At 39.7% G+C, this 20,217-nt stretch overlaps 1 protein-coding gene across 4 annotated transcripts in view; it reads left to right on the top strand.

The window, feature by feature from the left end:
* The window catches only part of LOC149313733 (N-chimaerin), a 142,956-nt gene that overhangs the window by 45,347 nt on the left and 77,392 nt on the right, over nt 1-20,217 (top strand). For 2 of the 4 annotated variants that reach the window (XM_089519713.1, XM_089519712.1), the window contains exons 3-4: nt 1,546-1,601; nt 18,997-19,028. In XM_089519713.1, coding sequence (XP_089375839.1) covers nt 1,546-1,601; nt 18,997-19,028 — 88 coding nt within the window. Of the gene's footprint in view, nt 1-1,545; nt 1,602-4,194; nt 4,231-18,996; nt 19,029-20,217 lie in introns of those variants that run through there. The other 2 variants (XM_089519714.1, XM_089519715.1) reach the window with 2 other exon arrangements.

Consider the following 20,217-nt stretch of genomic DNA (forward strand, 5'->3'; position numbering starts at 1 on the left):
ACACACACACACACACACACACACACACACACACACACACATTTTTTGGTTAGGGATTAAGAAAAAAAGAAATGAACGTTGGAGTGGTGTATCTTTTGTTTGTTTATTTTTACTCTCAGGCTGCCATTCCTGCTGCCAAGTAGCTCAGCCATGGGACTTAACTATTATTATCAGTGTTTCATTACACTGTTCTACTGTGATTTAAGTTAGTTCTGTATTGAAGTCAATCCAGTGCCAACCTTCCTTTGATTTTATTTGCGCCTAGGATTTTTTCTTTCCCTCTCTGAAGCCTTGAAAGAAATGTGGTGCCTTTAAGGATCTGTTCCCCACAGCTGCTATCCCATAATCACTATTGTCAGAACCTTTGTCTGATTCAGAGCCTCTTAAGTGTCCCACAGTGCTGCTTGCAAGTCATAACTTATTATATCAGTCGCTCGTCATATGCCAAGCCAGTTACTTAATATAAAACCATTAACACAGAAAGTGATTTGAAGCAGTCTTTTGTCTTCAAGCTGATGATTAAAGGATAAAATTGGCACGCATTGTGTCACTTATATTAAACATCATTAATCACAACAGTCATACATCCAGCACTTGTCATAAAGAAATGCACGTGTGTTGCCTCTGGATGCAAAATAAGAATAATAAATCTCTGAAAAATAATGCTTTTGCAAAGCAGTGAGCTTTTGCATTGTTTGTCTGCTGTTTAGTGTACATGCCACAACAGCCTGTAGCATTAAGGGTTCTCAGCCTTTATTATGAACTATTGTTGGGAAGACACCATCTTTCAAAAAAAAAATCTGTATGTTATTGATTACTTTCACTACACTTGTGAATTTGTAGTGATTTGTGGGTGTGTAATGTATTTTAAGGTGATCTGACCATAACCCAAGTCAGGGATGGGGAATGTCTGGCCTTGCGATGTTGATAGACATTGGCTAAACTGCTAATGCTGATGGGAGTTATATTCCAATATCTGCAGATTTTATTTATTTATTTATTTATTTTTGTCCCACCTTTCTCCCAAAGTGGGACCCAAGGTGGCTAACAACATATATAAAGCACATTAAAACAACAATTAAAATCATACAATTAAAATTGTAAAAAATATAAAAAATACAAATATAAAATTTAAAACATATAAAGTTAAAAATTATGGGAGTTATATTCCAGTATCTGCACCTCTTATCAAAGCAGTGTCTAAATGCTAAATAATGCATTAAATCTCCACTATCACCACCACCAAGTCATGCTGATAATTGTGGTGCTGTGTACCTCCTTCTTTTATATAATTGTTTATATTTTGCAATACATTTTATTGTAATTTCGTTATATATTGCCAATCATCTCTGGACATATGTTTTTTTCTGAAAAAATGGCATACAGACGAGATAATGATGATCACTGATCCTTAGTGTGAAGAGATCACTATTTCAGGAACTACTTCAAACATAAAATTAAAAGCTAATATACAGATGCTTGCTTTACATTCAGATATGTGGCAAGCATTAAAATGAAAACTGATTCACCTTTCCCTTCTCCTAGTATATCAGTTGCAACAAGAAGCTCCCCATCCTAGAAGGATTACCTGCACATCTGAGGTGGGTACCATGAAAACTAAGAAAACAATATTGAAGGCTTGATTGACTATTGTATATTGTTCTTTAGTTTACTTTGTAGTCCTTCTAAGTCTGAGTGTTCCAGCAGAACTGATTGTTACATGTCCAGCCTTTGATCTCCTCGCCCTTACCTACCATCTTCATTTTGCATGATGCCTGACACTGTGTTGGAAACATAGTAGGAAATGAAAATGGTGACTGTTTAGTTCTAAAGGAGTTTGCTGTTGCTATCCAGATAAGCTGTCTTGGGGTGGGAGATACCGGTATTGGAAGGGCACTTCTGAATCACCCTTACCCCAGCAAAGACTGAAAGTGGCCCGAGTTTCCTCCTCTGGAATTCTGTGCCCCTTTCTACAATGATATTGCTATCTCTGGTCATAGATCAAGACAGAATTTCACCTCTTCCCCGCAACTCTTTCCACTTTCCTACTGGGAATGTTGAATATGAAAATGCTGTTTATCTCCAGTCTCAGAACAGTGGGATTCTCAAAAAATATGAGAATATTTTACAATATGTAATCACAGCAGCAAGAATAATATTAGTTCAGAGATGGAAGGACATGGATACCCCAACACAAGAAGATTGGCTGATGAAGATGGCTGAAAGGGATAAACTGACAACATTGATTAAAGAGAAATCTTTGATTAATTTTAAGAAGGGGGGATTGTTTAACACATACTTGCAGTCTCATTGGGGATATGAGTCAGTTTTGGGTTTTGTAAGATAAAAAAGGGTTTGTGTAGAGACATAAATATACAGTGCGCCCATGTCATATGTGGGTGCCCCATACGTGGCATTCAGCTTACGCTGAAAGCCACACGACATAAAGGAAATAGTGCATTTGCCCGCTGCACATGCACAAGCCCCATTATTTTGAATGGGGCTCGAGCATACGTGGAACTTGCCTTATGCAGGGGGATCCTTGCACATAAGGCAAGGACCCACTGTAGTTATATATACAGTGCGCCCTTTGTTTACGCATGGGAACCATTTCGGACTCCCCCACATGAAAGAAATAATGCCTATGCTCAAGCCCCATTTAAATGAATGGGGCTTGTGCACGTGGCGGCGCATGCGCGCCATGGGCTCACACACCGTTTATCCCTATGGGATACGCTGCCCCTTCCTCCCCGCACAGCTTTCAGCGTATGCTGAAAGCCGCTTAAAACGTGTCTGTGTATGACGCGGGTGCACGGTATAAGAAAGTATAGTAATAGTTGTATATATCAAGTCAGTAGTGTATGTTTGTTTTTGTTTAGCTGTTTAGTTAAGTTTGTTTCTTAATTGTTGTTTGTTTATATTTGTTATAGATATATAGGTTAAGTATCACTTACCTGGAACTGTGAAATCCCAAATACTCCAAAATCCAGAATTGTCTACATAGGTGGCTATCATAGCGAAACCTTTGTTTTCTGATGGTTCAGTGTGTGCACAAACGTTGTTTCATGCACATAATTATTAAAAATGTCGTGTAGAATTGCCTTCAGGCTACGTATATAAAGTGTATGTGAAACATAAATGAATTTCATGTTTAGGCTTGGCTCCCATCTACAAGATATCTCACTATGTATATGGAAATATTCCAAAATCTGAAAAAATCTGAAATCCCAAACACTTCTGGTCCCAAGCATTTGGGATAAGGGAGACTTAACTTGTATGTATCAAATTAGATTGTGGTTGTGTTTAAATTTAATAAAAATGATTATAAAATAAACAGTGAGATTCCCCTTCACATGCTTCCTGCCTTCTCAACTGGAAGGTAACAAACATGTCCATATACATGTGCATACATACCTATACAAATTTCTCCATTTTCTGGGAGGGGTGATACATCCATTGGACCCTTTGTAGTTAGATGCTTGGGCTATAGGTTCTCTTCTACAGTGTGAGGAAGCTTTATCATTTAAAAATGTGTTTCCAGTTTCTTGTTAAAATATTAAACGGTGTGTTTATGGTAGTGCTACCTTGTTCTCCATGTGCCTTGGTGCATTTGTGGATGCTAGATCCAGAATGGTGTATTAGTTTGAGTGTTGGACTAAGACATGGAAACCTACTGCTGACTTTGGGTACGTCACATTCTCTCAGCCTCTCAAGAAGGCCACTGTAAACCTCCTCTGAACAAAAGGTGATAGGTTAGCCTTAGAATCACCATAAGTCAGAAATCACTTGAAGGCACACGACAGCAGCAAATTCTAATTAAACATAAATTAGTGGGAATATACAGGCTCAGAGTTACACTTGCCACCTTCTCAAGGGAAGGTTAATAATGGCATGTGAAACAATAATAATAATAATAATAATAATAATAATAATAATAATAAATACGTTTTATTTATAGACCGCTATTCCGCAATGATCATAGCGGTGTACAGTAAAAATTGTAATACAATACAAAAAACAAGGTGACAGTTAAAGGAGGGAGAAGTCTCGTCCTTCAGGCAGTCCCTGATGTTGCTGGTCTGCCTGCTCGCTCCCTTTCAGGCTAAGATGACAGTTAAGGAGGGAAGGGCCTCTTCCTTCAGGCAGTCCCTGATGAATTTGCTTCATTTATCCATGTGGTTTCTTGCATTCAGATGTAAGTGGAATGCTATGAGGAAAATCTATGGGCAGGTGAGTACCAGGATACTCTGACATCTCAAGGTTAAACACTAATCTTCCCAGTGAGAATAAAATACTGCTTTTCATGTGCCATCTTGTAAACACATTTTGAAAGTGAAAAAAGACATTTCAGTGGGCCCTTGATATCCACTAGAGTTTAGTTCCAGGACCTCCCATGGATATTCAAGTCCCATTATATACATTGGCATAATAAAATGATGTCCCTTATATAAAATGACAAAATCAAGGTTTGCCTTTTGGAATTTCTTAAAAAATATTGTCAAGCTGTCAATAGTAGAATCTATGGGCTTGGAATCCATGGATACATAGGCCACCTGTACTTAACTCAAATCTTTTCATTATTAATGAAAGATATATGTTAAATTACCCTCATGGCCTTTATTGCAGCTTTATCCAGTGGACAAATTAGATATTACATGAAAAGTATTGTAGAATCATAGAGTTATAATCCAGTCCAACTCCCTACCTGATAGATTGTCACCCAGCCTCGGTTTAAAATCCTTCAAAGAAGGAGATTCCACTACACTCCAAAATAGCATTTTCCACTGTCAAACAGCTCTTACTGTCAGGAAGCTCTTCCTAATGTTTAGATGGAATATTTTTTCTCTGTAGCTTGAATCCATTGCTGCCCTTCTCCAGTCTGCTGGGATCATGATAGCAGTCATGTCTGTGTTTTCCTAAAAATTACTAGTGGATGAACCTACTACAACTAGATTAAAAAAAACAGTCATGTTAGTCTGTAGCAGCATAAAAACAGAGGAGGAGGAGGAGGAGGAGGAGGAATCTAGCAGCATCTTTAATGATTTATATTTTATCATGAGCTTTCATGACTATCAGCCTACTTCCTCAGATGCTCTGAAAAGTGACACTAAAGGCACAGGTTGTACTATCACTGTATTGTGTGTATATCTGAGGAAGTGGATTAATATCACAAAAGCCTATGTTTATATAAATCATTTAGTCTAAAAGATGCTGCTAGATTCCATCCCCGCCCTTTTGTCCTTTTTATGCTATTAATTGTTCTTCTTTATGGTCTTGGTGATTCACATGATGTAGGTTGCCCCCCACCAGCACAGAGCTGTTTAGAAATCTCTAGAGCTAAGCAGTGTCTTTTGGAAGAAACCCCATCCTTGCAACAGAGCAGATGATCAGTGCTGTCTAATCTCTTTGATGGTCTGGGAATTAAAAGGAGAATGTTATCATGATAGGGTTTCTCTCTCATCCAACTGTATAAAAATTAAACATATAAAAAAAATCCAATAGCTGAAATCATCATGTTAGTAATTTTTTTGTTTTTAAGTGAACAGTTTTATCTATTCTACAGTCCACTGCTGGATCATGGAATAACATCAATTTCCATTTTTAATGTGCTACAGAGTGAGATTTGACTAGTTACAATACAGATACAAAACTCCATTCATGCTAAATTGCTAAATAGACACTGAAAATGATTAAAGTTTTGAAATGTATTGCAACACTTTCATCATGTATCCAAGGAAAGAGGAAATTAATCTTCAAAATGTGTTTGTCATTTTGACATAGCCTTAAATACATGGGAGCATAGTTCTGTCATAGTCTTAATAGCTTATACTGCTTAGATCACAAACAGGATTAATTTATTGAATTAAATCAGAGTTTCTTTGTGCAGTTCTCTTTCACTTGCCAGATGCAGTTCTTCCAAATGTGCTTTAAACCTCTAGGATGAAAAATACAGCTCTAATGGGTGTGAAGTAGTCTGTGTTTTAAAAGAAAATACTGGTTCACGAGAATATTGATTTTGGCAGGCATTTTGGTATTTATCTAGCTAATATTGATTGCTATTCATTAAGATAAGAAAGCGTTCAGGAAAAATTAGCAGTTTTGCTTTTCATCCTATTAATAAATATTCTAACAAGAGCTCTCTCTTGGATAATGTTAGTCCTCTTTCCTTCCTGTAGCACTGAGGCTGAGATTTTAATAATAGTGTAAGATATTTGTATTTCTTCTTCGTGGTCTCTGGGAATCACACTAATGGGTTATTCTGTGCCTGCACAGCTAGCTTCGGAGCCTTCTTAGACATATTAGAGGCATTTTGGCGGTAGCCCTTCCACTCTGCAACTGCCTTATTAGCCGCTTTCCTGCCTAAACCCTCAGTTCCTTTTGTCCGCCACAGTAGCAGCTTCTAGGAACTCTTCAGAGATTCGTTTTCCTGTCAGACTTTACAAAAAACTCGATTTGACAGGATCAATTTGCGTTTTGGTGGTAATTTTTTAACATCGTGTTCATATTTTAAAGCAAAACAGTACGATATCTTAGAGAATCATATATTTAAATAAGAATTTAAATTCTGAGGTAAAGTTGCTTTAATGACAACTTACACTGGGATTTCTTAGGGAGTCGCATACTTAAATGTGAATTTAACCTCTGAGTTGCAGCTGTTTTAATGGCAGCCTGCACTGCGATTTTTTAAAAAAGAAAATCGTCTACTTAAACGTGATTTAAATTCTGAGGTAAATTTGCTTAACCTTCGCATTGGCAAGGCCCTCTCCCTTTCTGACAAAATTTTTTGATCACCTCAGTTGGTGTGCTTGACAGAATCCCACTTTTTAAAAACAAAACAAAAACAAACCCTTTACTCTTGAGGAAAAGTTTTTAAAATGATGCCTGCCTTATTGGCACGCTTGGCAAAGTCCCTTTGTACTACTGAACAAAATTTTTTAAATGGCGCCTGCTTCACTGGTGCACTTTTCACCTCTTATCTCTGAGGAAAACTTATAAAATGGCCACTGGCCTTGTTTCCTCACTTAAGCATAAAGACACTCTTTTTGCTGCAGACAACCTGTCTCAGGGCTGTTTGCCTTGCTTGCGTCCCTAACTCCTGAGGAGGAGCTACTGTTGGCTGCCTTGACTTCGGTTCTCACCAGTATCCAGCTCTACAGGGTCAAACCAACTGGATGGCTTTACCTTTGAGAGGCTTTATCAGGTCACTGTCCTTTTTCCTTTGAAAGACACACACAAATTTGAGGGCTTTGTAAGTCCCTCTTTCCTGGTTATCAATGTCCCGGCCAATGCAGCCTCGCATTGCTGTGAGCCCTTTGCCCTTCATGTTGGATTCAATCCACCCTTTGGATTAGACAATGTCTGTATACCAGACCTTCTTGTTTGTTGTCTTCCCCTAACTGCTTACAGTAGTGAGCTTCCTTCTGTTCCACGCCACCCAGCTATTTGGTAGCTTTGGCATAATCTCCATTGCCAACAAAATTGTGCTATCTAGGTCTGGATTTCTCCCCTGACCTTAGTTTACACCTGCGATTTATTATGGACCGTCAAGGTTTATCTACAGTCCGTGCAACATACGGTTAGTTGACAGCCTGTTTTTCTGCCAATGGGCATGTTTCACCTGCATTGGGGGCTGTTTCCACTATGTCTTAGTATTTGATTTTCTACACAACTCGTTATGTCAGCGGGACTGTTCGTCCCCATGTTTACCTGCTCTTTGGCTCGGTTTCCCAACTGGTGATTCTATTTGGGGTCAATATGCCTTTCTAGTGCCTTTCCCACCTCCACAAACCGAAGTTTGCTAGTCTAACCCATTTGTGTTATTCGCAGAGACCATGAAGAAGCAGGACAGGTTGCTTACCTGTACTGGTATTTCTTTGAGTGGTCATCTGTGAATTCACACAAATCCCTCCCACCCTCCCCACACATTTGTGCCCTGCCTGCCTCTCCTTCGGTCCTGGGCTGCTGCTACTCAGCGTCCATGGAACTGAGGGTTTAGGTGGGAAACCGGATAATAAGGCAGTTGGAGAGTGGAAGGGGCTACCGCCAAAACGCCTCTAATATCTCCAAGAAGGTTCCGAAGCTAGCTGTGCAGGCACAGAATAACCCATTTGTATAAATTCACAGATGACCACTCTAAGAAATATCGTTACACGTAAGCAACCTGTCCTTATCAGAATAATAACCCACAATTATGCTGATCTGTTAAAGGTTATGCATGGGCTCTCACATTCATAAACATATATATGAGCCTTCACATATGAATCTCAGGATCTGGAGATGAAACAATATACAGCAATGAGTATTACATTCAGGTTTCCATCTTGTCAGAAGCTCTATGTGTCACCTTCCAGGAGCGGTAGGATTGCAACTCCCATCAATCCAGCTATCATGACATTTGATAAAGGAATGATGGGGGAGTAATAATCCAGCAGGAACACTGCACATGTTCCCAGTTCTGCCTAGCCTGGAATGTTCTAGTTTGAAGTCTTAAATTATAAGCAGTGACACCAATATTCTGTTCTGGGCTTTTCTTTCTCACAAGTGACTTTGCACTGCCACTGGCAATTTGACCAGGACTGTGCATGCACATGTTCCCTAGACAGGTAACACATGCAATGCCCTATTGACATACTGCTACAGAAGTGCTAGCATGACAGATCAGTCTGCCTGTTTCCACCTGTTAAAGGATTTTTTTTTCCATTTTCCTTTCAGTGGCAAGCAATTTGAAAAAAACATAGCTATCTTGCCAGCTATATTGTGTTCTGTCCAAACAAATCATGGTCTTTAAGGAATAAGTTGTAATAAATACCACTAAACCTCAAACTCAAGGTTGGAGTGCCTTTCACTGTTTGGCAGTAAGAGAAAAAGAAAAGTGCTGCAAAAAAGAGGGCAAGTATGCTTACTGTTTATATACACTGGAGCACTTTAATAAGGCAAGAGCAGAATAGATACCATTTTCTATATGTTCACTGTTTTCATGGACTATACAGCTGAAGCCAAAAATTTGGCTTAGTTCAAACTAGCATATGAATGCAGGCCCTGCTTCCCTTCCTTTGCCAATCTACCACTTGTCCTATGAATGTCACTGGCCTTCCAAAGAGTTCTGCTGTCTTCCAGTCTCTTTCATCATCATTAGTACTTACTAAGTCCTGTGTGAGCTCACCTTCCTAGGAGGCTTTTGCCTTCTCTGCAAAATATCCTCTTGCGCAGTTTTTCCTGTTGTGAAGGAAACATGTCTTAAAGAGGCATGTGAAGCAAGCAAACAGATTGTAATATATAATATTATAAAGATCTTTGGAAGTGATTTTTTTTAAAAATGAAATTCATATTGGATTTTTATTCAGCCATTTGGTCTGCTTTTATTGAAATTTATGATTTCTCCTTTTTTATCTCCATATTCTTTATGGCTGTAATACTATCAAGATGTGTATCTAAGAGCCTCACGATGTAATTTTACTTTGTATAATTATTTAAAAATAAAATTGTAAAAACAACAACAACAACAAATAAAAGTCCAGCACGTTATGCCTGTTTTCCTTGTCTAGGGATTCACTTGTATTGATGGCAGTGGCATGCACGTCCTACTCTCTCAGCCTCAGAGGAAGACAAAGGCAACCCCTCCTGAACAAATCATGCCAAGAAAATCCCATGATAGTTTCACCTTAGGGGTGCCATATGTCACAGTGTACTTCTGTCTAACAAAGGATCTAAAACTTCATTAAAATCCCTTGCCTAAACTGGTATTTAAAAGCTTACTTTTTGCTTTGAATTTTGCAGGAACATTTGGAGAACTCGATAGTGATGCATGGCAGCTGTTTGTACACACATCCTGCTGTACTGTCGCTGGTGTGAGTTGCTCCCTCTGTGGTCACAACAAGGTGACCATGCTGGGTACCTCGTTTCTGACCACAGAGGGAAGAACTCACAGTGGTGGCAGTACAGCAGGACATGTGTGTACCTGCTTGACGTCACTACAGAGTGCAAAGGTAATGGAGGGAATCTGGGGCATCTCTAGAGCCAGAATATTCTGGAAACAGCTCTGCGTATTCTGGCCAGTATAGACAGGTCCAAGGAGAAAGCCCCAAACTGCAGTTGGGTGATCTTTCATTGACTGAACACAATCCAGAATAAACAAAATGCCAATGTCTTGTTGCCTGGACAGAGTTTTATGCAGGCAAGTGGCTACTTACAAGTTGTTTTAACTTCCATCATTCCTTCATAGTACATGTGGGAGGCCCAGGGATCATGTGTAGCCTTCCAGTTCACTTTCTAAGCTCCTGGAATCCCAGAACACTCCTGAGCCCACTGTTCGCTTGTTTTGGTTAAAAAAAACACACCCTTTCCCGCTTTTGGAGAGAATTGGTGATTTTGTCATAAAAGAAGGTACTACCTTTCATGTGAATTGTTCTTGTCGGCTGCAAATATGTAAGGGAAAAGGGTTCATGAAACAGAAGTGGCCTTCCATTCAATTCCAGTTTTGTCTTGTGGGGGCTGTTATGGGCTGTAATTGCATTCCTGATCTAAACATGGGGTTTGGAAAATAGCTTGCACACTCCTACTTTACTGAAAACTACAGAGAGTCAGTTAAGTTTTCAGACATATAGGATTTGATTATAATTGCAGTATAGGCATCTTGGTGCCCTGGTGTCCTGTGTCTAGCTGAGTGCCCTGACACTGCTGGCTATCTGAACAAAAGAAGATGGCATACGTTATATTCAGATGGCATAAGTTATATGTGTCTCAATTCAGATTGGAAAAGCCCCCCCCACACACACACACACAAACCCCAAAACACCAGCAGTCTCATTTTATCTCTGGTTTATTTGGAATTCCATAGGAATTAGGGTCTTAGATCAGGAAAGCAATTACATTCATGCTTATTCAGAAATTGGATTTATGTATGTATTAGCCTGGGAGGGCCTGAAAGGGTCTGAGAAGCTTAGCAAAGCAAATTTAGTCAAGAGGCCATTTGCTTTGTACATACAAATGCTGGATATAGAAATGTTTTACTTTAAAATGATTTTTATTCTCTTTGTCATTTGTATATCTTCTTAATATTTGTTGTTGTCATCTGCTTTAAATCATTCACAACTTACAGCAACCCTAAGCAGGATTTTCTTGGTTAAAATTTGTTCATGGGAGGTTTACCATAGTTTTCCTCTGAGGCTGAGACTGTGTGATTGGCTCAAGGTTACCCAGAGGGTTTCCATGGCCAAGAGGGAATTTGTACCCTGGTCTCCAGAGTCACTGGAATTCAAAGGTTGGAAGCAAAGAAGAATCAAAAACAGTAGGCAGATTTGGTTTAGGCAAAAGAAATGAAGCAGGTGAGCATGTGATAGATTTTTGTGATGTTAACAACCTATTCATTGCAAACACATTTTTCATTCAACCAGAAAGAAGGCTATACATATGGATATCAACAGATGGTCAACACAAAAAACGAATAGATTATATAATCAGAAGTAAAAGATGGTGAAGTTCTATACTTGTGTCCAAGACTAATAATAATAATAATAATAATAATAATAATAATAATAGGATTTATTTATATGCCGCCCAATCACTAGACCAGACGCCGACTGTGGCTCAGATCACAAACTACTCATATGAAAAATAAGAGTAATACTCAAGAAGAAAAGAAAACCAGTCATTATACCAAAACATGATATAACAATATCTTATCAGAATTTAGTGACAATATAAGGAACAGATTTGCACTACTAAGCATAATAAATGGTGAACCAGAAGAACTATGGTCCGAAGCCAGAGACATATAAAAGAAGAATGCAGACAGACACTCAATAGACAAAAAGAGAGAGAAGAAACCATGGATGACAGACAAAACACTACAAGTAATAAAGGGAAAAAAGAGAAGCAAAACAAAAGGGAGATAGTAACAAACTAAGAATTATGCCTGCAACAGTACAACGGCTTGTGCAGAAAGATAAAGAAAATTGCTACATTGACCAATGCAGTGAAATTGAAGATAACAACAAAATGGGAAGAACAAGAAATCTATTTCACATGATCTGGGAAATCAAAGGAAATTTCAAACCAAGGACCAGGACTCTCTATGACAATAAAATTAACATAATTCAAGGCTAAGAAGGAATAAAAAGATGTTGGATGCAATTCGCAGAAGAGTTATATAAAAGAGATGATAAAATGAATGACATGTGGAATGAAGAGCCATATGAAAATGAACCCCAAATTCTAAAAAGTGAGGTGGAAGCTACAATAAAGAAAATGGTGAAAAACAAATCACCAGGAACAGACAATACCCCAATCATCTGTTGTAATTCACACTCACAGAGCCAACTGCAGCGCTTACTAACATATGTCAGCAGACATGGAAAACAAAATGATAGCTAACAGATTGGAAACCATCGATATATATCCTTCACAAAAAAGGAGACACAAAAGACTGAAGCAACTATAGGACCATAGCACTAATTTCCCATGCAACAAAAATTATGCTCAAAAGTCTGCAACATAGACTCCAACCATACAAGGAGAGAAATCCCAGTGGTCCAAGTGGGGTTCAGGAAAGGAAGAAGCACTAGGGACCACATTGCAAACATACGATGGCTAATGGAGTACATGAGGGAATTCCAAAAGAAAATCAGTGTGTACTTTATAGACTACAGCAGTGATGGTGAACCTTTTACAGACCGAGTGCCCAAACTGCAACCCAGACCCCACTTATTTAATACAAAGTGCCATGTCCCTCTGGCTTTCTAGTAAGAAACTCTGGCAAACTCTGTGCTAGGGAGACAGCATGTGTGCCCACAGAGAGGGCTCTGAGTGCCACCTCTGGCACGCGTGCCATAGGTTCGCCATCACTGGACTACAGCAAAGCCTTTGACTTCATCAGTCATGAAAGGCTATGGAACCCACTTAAAGACATTGGCATGCCAACACATCTGATAGTCCTGTTGAGGAACCTGTACTCAGGACAAGAGGCTAGTGTCAAAACAGAACATGGAGAAACAGAATGGTTCCCACTTGGCAAAGAGGTCAGACAAGGCTGCAACTTATCACCCTACCTGTTCAACTTATATGCAGAACATATTGTAAGAAAAGCAGGCTTGGACATAGAAGAAGGAGGAGTGAAAACAGGAGGAAGGAACAACAACATTCTGTGATATGCAGATGACACCATAATACTAGCAGAAAACCTCAAAGACCTGGAACAACTAGTAAGGAAGATCAAGGAAGAAAGTGCAAAAGCCCCCAAATTAATGGCTATTGAGAATCTTCACAAATTCAACCTAGACAATGAAGAAATAGAAATAATAAAAGAGTTTTCATATCTGGGATCAAACATTGATAGAAACGGGGACTGCAGCCAGGAAATCAAAAGAAGATTAAGAATGGGGAGGGTGGCTATGAAAGAAATAGAAAAGAGACTAAAATGCAAATAAATACAACTAAGCATAAAAATTAGAATCATACAAGCCATTATATTCACTATTACCATGTATGGATGTGAGAGCTGGACAGTTAAGAAAGAAGACAAGAAAAAAATCAGTTCATTTGAGATGTGATGCTGGAGAAGAGTGCTGAGGACTCCGTGGACAGCTGAAAACACAAACAAATGGGTCCTAGAGCAGATCAAGCCAGAAATCTCTCTGGAAGCCAAGATGACAAAACTTAGGCTGCCGTACTTCAGACACATCATGAGAAGGCACGACTCACTAGGAAAGGTGGAAGAAAGTAGAAAGAGAGGAAGGCTACGTGCTAGATGGATGGACTCTATTAAGGAGGTCACGGATATAAGTGTACAGGAACTCAGCAGGGTAGTGGAGGACCAGGAGTCTTGGAGATGTCTCATCCACAGGGTTCTCATGGGTTGAGATTGGCTTGAGGGCAGTTAACAACAACAACAAACTACAGAGTCATAGTCCAACACACAAATCACTACATGTTGCTGGCTCTTTATACTACAGTTTGACAAAAGTGAAGAAAGTCATTTTCAAACAGAATTTAATTGTAACCAACATAGATTTTTAATTTGGATTGAAAATATGGAGATTACAAGCATTGACCCTTGTTTTAGAGCTGTAAAATGGAATATTCTCATTGAAATGATAGTTTCTTGGGGTGGGTTCCCTAATATGTTCGGCTCAAATCATCATTCAGCTTCTCTTGCACTGAAATGTGGATAAACATTCTGATCAAAGTAGGTTTTATTTATTTATCATTCTTTTCCTCCAATGAGTTCAAGGTGGTATGGTTCTCTATTTCCTCATTCTGTTCTCCAAACAATCCTGTGAGGTGGTTGGGTTGAGCAAGAGCAGTGGGCCTCTCAGTTTTGTGGCTCAGTGGGGACTAAAACCCTAATCTTCCAAATACCAATCCAACAACCAAACCACACCACAGACTTGTTACTCCACACTAAGCAGCAAATTTGTTTGCTATATGTGTTTTGGAGTGTGGGAAACATACATGCATCTTATAACTGTTTGCACAAATCTGAGTACTCAAGTCATACTGTAAAATTATACAGCAGTAAGATGTTTAGTGATCTTCAATTGTTAATGTACTTGACCATTTTGCTTGGTTTTTTAAAAAATCTTTTGGCTGGCCTTTAGGATGAGTTTCTCTGAGGGCTTCAGTAAAGGGAAATGAGATGTCGGGGCAGCCAGTACTATCCTCTCAAAGTAATTGAGCTGTTAAGATGTGAAAACAGATTGGAAGTAACAGAAAGTAAAACCTTCTAGCATAGCAGGGATAATTAAATCTGTTAATGTGCATTAGGGATAAGCTCCCACTTTTTAAATTTTTTTTAGATTTTAAATGAAGAAATTTTGGAGCTTATCCCTGATGTGTAATGGGGGGATTACTCCTCGTTCCTGTTGAAGTGTTAAATAACATATTCAGCACAGTGTAACTCACATGGTCAAAACCTGAATAATAATTTGAAATGCAAATGATACAATCCCCACAAGGTTTAACAGAATGGTGCCCCAATTAATGGACCAGTCATTTTAAATTGTTGTTATGTGCCTTCAAATCATTTCTGACTTACAGTGACCCTAAAGGAGAATCTATTGTGGTTTTTGTCTTGGCCAGATTTGTTCAGAAGAGGTTTGCCATTGCCTTACCCTGATATTGACAGCATGTGACTTGGTCCAAGGTCACCCAGTGGGTTTCACAGATGAGCTGGGAATTGAACCCTGATCTCTAGGATCATAGAGTCTTCTCTGTCCAACACAAACTACTATGCCATACTGGCTCTCAGCATTATAAAAGGGACTCTTTGGCGGTTTACAGCCTGCCCTTTTGGGGCGGCCTGTTCCTGCCCCTTTCCCTGCCGGATCGGGGCCTCAGCTGCCACAGCAGCAGCCTCTGAGGCCCCAATCCGCTGCTTTCCAGGTTGCGGGGAAGCGGCAAAAGGCCGCTTCCCCATGGCCTGGAAAGTGGTGTCCTTGGGGCTTCATGCCCCAAGGACACCCCGACAGTGGTGGGGACGAAAAGAAAGGGGCCACTCGGCCCCTTTCTCTTTTGTGACGCTGGCGCAGCCGTGTAAAAGCTGTGCCCAGTGCCACAAACCTGGAAGGAGCTCCGTTTCGGAGCTCCTTCTGGCGCCGCGGAAAGGTTGCACCAGGTGCCCTAGCGCAGCGCCAGGACGTCACTTCCGCGCCGCTCTGTTTGGAGGCGGCGCAGTCGTGACGTCCCAATGGCGGCACCCATGTAGAATGGGTGCTGCCATTTTGTACGTACTAGGTACGTACTAGGGTTAGGGCGTCCAGAAAGGACGCCCTTTCCTAACCCTAGTACGTACCTAGTACACACTTTTTGCGCGTCTGGAACGTGCCTTAATTCTGAACTATAACCCTGAGGAGCTTGTTGTTGTTTCAGCCACAAACTGGCTGATTATTTTGTTGGGCAGAGGGACAAGAGGATACATGTTTTATCATTTAAAGGGGTTTAACTCTGTTGGTTATCAGGGTTGGAGGTAGAACATAATCTCTGTCTTGGTTTCTGTCAATGATACCAAGGATCAACAAAAAGAGACAGTACCACAATAGTGAGGCGGGGTGGGGTGAAGTTAATTCCTTGCGAAGTCTGGAAAGGGGTGAAGGCCAGTCTTGGTTTGTGTACTGGCTGTTTGTAAGTCTTCACAACAATCATGTCTGTTTATTTGGCCTTCTTATTGTCAGTGTTGAGTGGGTTATTTGGAAAAGAAGAGCTGAATTATGATCAGGGGAATCAGACAAGACAGTGCATATTGTTTTGTGTGATGCTTGTATAGGTTTGGATAGACTTTATCTCAAATCACTCCAACAGCAGACTGTTTCTAAGATGCCTCACTATCAATCAATGTATACTGGTTTTTACACTACTAAGATTACACCAAAGCAGAGCTAGTCTCAGAGAAAGAACCATGCTATCTCTAGTTGTGGTAGCTTCATAGGGAAGAGATGGTATATCTTTAAAAATCAAACATGGTTATCTCTCACTGATTTAATTAATCCATCTTGATTGTAATCAACATTTTTGAGACTCTTTTTTTCCCCAAAGCTATAAGCCTCATTGTGGTTATTGTGCTGCATGTTTGTTTGTGTGACATAAACACACTTAAATGTCCTTTGCTGTCACAGCTGGGCATCTCACCACAAAGTTAAAATAATCTTAAATGAAAAGATATCAAGCGGACCAAATGATTGCATTAATTAGCATGGCTCCCCTCATTGCTTCATAATAAGACTTCATTCTAATGCGGTAATAATTACCAAGAAGCCTGGGTATCTCCAAACAACCTTGTCCTAAGAAACCCTTTGTAAATGGTCAAGACACAAGCAAATGTATTTCCTATTAAACTGGTTCCTGAAGAGGAGATTATGTTTATGAACATTGCCCTGTGCATATTATATGCATGCTAAATCTGGCTGATGTGTCAAGACAGTGCTTAGTGTAAAACATAATAAATGGTGACACCAGACCATTTAGCTGTTTTGTAGTTGCATTTGTCTTCCACTCTGATTTTTGCATCAAACCAGACTACGCATGACCATGCCTCTTTCAGACTCCCATTCTGCCCCTGTAGCACAGTTACTGTTTCTTTAGCATTCTTTAGAGGGCTAAACGCAATGCTGCACTTGTGGTACCTTTCTTACCCTTCTTCCTATAGCCCACCCTGGCATCAAAAATCTGCCTTGGCATGTTGTCAGCATATGTGTTTCTTGAATATATGGCAGGGGTCAGGAGGGAGAGTAGGTTGTTTCTGCTTTCAGAAGCACCCCATTGAATAGTGGCCAGTATGTACCCCCTTTAGTGGTGGCACCAGGGTTTTTTGAGGGGAGGGGGACCTGGGCTAGGGAACCTCTTTCTGTCCCTTCACGAATACAGACAAATCTTATCGGGGATAAAGGGGACCAATAGGCATGAGCAGCTGTACAGAAAGTGCAGCAGCAGGCACTCCGAACTCTCTGAGTCCAGACACTGAAGAGAGAATTATTTCCAGTGTCTCTAGCCCTACTCCCACCACAGTATACATGGGTGGCAGGGCCCACAGGCACAGGGAATAGCAAATATTGTGGTGACTTTACTGATCTGGCTGGTGTTCCTTTTCACAATGACAGGTAATAACAAAGAATAAAAAGTAAGGGACTACATTGGCAGCCATGGTGGGTCCTGCTGATTGCTGATCCTAGACACGATATACCCAACTCTTTTTGAAGTAGTTTGTAAATACAGTAGACTCTTGGTATCTGCTGGAGTTTAGGTGCAGAACCCCCCATAGATACCAAAATCCATGGATGCTCAAGTCCCAATATATACAATGGCATAGTAAGATGGTGATCTTTTTCTATAATGGGAAAATCAAGGTTTGCCTTTTGAAATTTATATGTTTTTTTAAAAAATTCAAACCATGGATGTTTGATTTGGTAGATAAAAATTCAGTGGATATGGAGGGCTTATTGTATTACCATGTTGAAAATAAAGAGACAGGTCTGAATCTTACAAATTCATTGGCTCAAGCCTAGTTGCCCCCCTAAGAGTGGCTTAATTGAAACTGTCAGCAACAGAACTAGTGAAAAAGAAAAAGAAGCCATTGCATAGAGAAACTTTCTCCAGTCCCTCATTAAGCTCACATGCCCAAATATCAGCATATGCTTGCACACCTTTGCAAGAAGGTTAGTGCCACTTTACAGTGTTAGGCTGCTGCCACACTGCAGAATTAATGCAGTTTGATACTGCTTTAACTGTCATGGCTTCATCCTTTGGAATCCTGGGGTTTGTAGTTCGATGTGGCACCAGAATTCTCTCACAGAGAAGGATACATATCTCATAAAATTATAAATCCCAGAATTGAAGCCCACTGCATTAATTCTGCAGTGTAGATGCAGCCTGAGGCAACAGAGCCTTCAGATGAATCATTGCAAGCCTTGGCAGCTCGGGTTGATCAGATCCATTTAGGATGTTGTTATCTTAATAATGTTTTCATCTTTGAAAAATACCAAATAGCTCATACAGCCATATCGTCCTTAGATCACATAGTGCCATACTCATTGTGGTCTCAGACAAGCGTATAAACAATATGTGCCATGATTTAGGTTGTGGCTTACTTGCAGTAATTGCAAAGTTTTCCCATATGTAAGTGATTTCCATAAAATAAATATGGTGTGAAGCAGGTCTTAATAATTTATGAGGTATCTATGAATATATATTTGAGACATCTGTGAATAAAGTCGTGGTATCCCACTTACATTATCAGTTAAAACAATCTAGAGATGATAAGCTATATAAAAAGCCTTTCTTTGACTTTTTGTTTTTATAGTTCAAACAGAGTAATGTGGCAATATTTCTTCCATGTCAACAGTTGATGAAATTGAGGTTTTGTTACATTCTAGTGGTTGGAGAAATCATGAGGTCTCAACTTCTATGCAGCTAATCTGAAGATAAACTAAATAATAAATGAAAATAATATTTTATGAGTCTTATATTGTTCCAAGTAAAATGTAGCTCTTTCTTTTTTTTCCCCAACAGGTAGAGAAGAGACCAAAATACTATGGAAGAGAGTAAGTAATGTACTGCTGTAAATCCATTACCTTGAGCTATGAGATAATGTTTTAAAGTAGAGTGAAAGTACCAAAACAGTGCCCAATGGCTACTGTTCTTTCTGTCCCTGAACTCATAAAATATCTTAATTTAACTTCCAGCATTCAGAGACAATAACAGAGATAAGATTATTTCATAATTCACTTGTGGCTTCAACACATGCATTCTTATTCAGTCATGAGTAGGTCACAGAAAGAAATGTTGACGTGCACATCCTCAGCAGTCAAGTCAAATTCCTGTGCATTTCTGATGACAGGTTACCCGTTTTTGATCTTGAAACAAATTGCTTTACTTCACACATTTTCATGCTTTCATCTGAATAAAATAAAATGCAAGCATTTTTTAAAGGAAAACAAAACAAAAGAGAAAATGAAAGTAGAGTGCTCATGTTTGTCCCTATGAGTATGGATAGAGAAATTTATAGCTAATTTGTTCTTGCACTCTCTTAATCTAGTGACATTGGTTAAACAGTGTTAAAGAGAAGCTTAGTTGCTCAGGGATCAGCACAATCCTTTGTTAATGCAAGCAAGCGGGTCATAAGAAAATATTTCATTTATGTATTTTGCAATGGTAAAAAGAAATCTTTGGACACTTTTATTTAATGTATAAATTTAGAGCAGGATTGTTCTCTTTGCCATCTCTGAATATGGCATTTGTTCTTTTGGAATCCATAGTTTTATTATTGATCATTTGGTATTTGATTACATATATTAATATTAAATTGATTTGTTACTTATTGGCTGAGACCTGGTACAGACCACCGCTTTGCAGCGGCCTGGGGCCAAAATTAAGGCTGGGGAGCACGGAGCGTCCGCACGCTCTACACTCTCCCGGTGCTATTTTGGTGTGTGCACGCATTTAAATGGCGTGCACGCGTGTTTAGATGGTACGCTCACTGATGACATCACTAGTGCGCCGCCTCTAAACAGCGCAGCGCAGGAGCAATGGCACAGTGCCACTCCAGGGTGCTAATGGCGCCTTGGCAGCAGCACATAAAGGAGTTGAATTTCTCAGGTCCTTTTTAGAGCGGATTGTTGCTGCGTCTGTGCAGTTGCTACAAAAACGATCCGCAGCAGAAAGGGTCAATGACTTGGCACTCTTTTCTGCCCGTCTGTATTGGGCCTGATTTGCAGCGGTCTGAGACCAAAA

This window comes from Sceloporus occidentalis, unplaced genomic scaffold (assembly GCF_023333645.1).
Source record: "Sceloporus occidentalis isolate IW3139 unplaced genomic scaffold, rSceOcc1.0.p SCAF_4, whole genome shotgun sequence".
Classification (NCBI taxonomy): domain Eukaryota; kingdom Metazoa; phylum Chordata; class Lepidosauria; order Squamata; family Phrynosomatidae; genus Sceloporus; species Sceloporus occidentalis.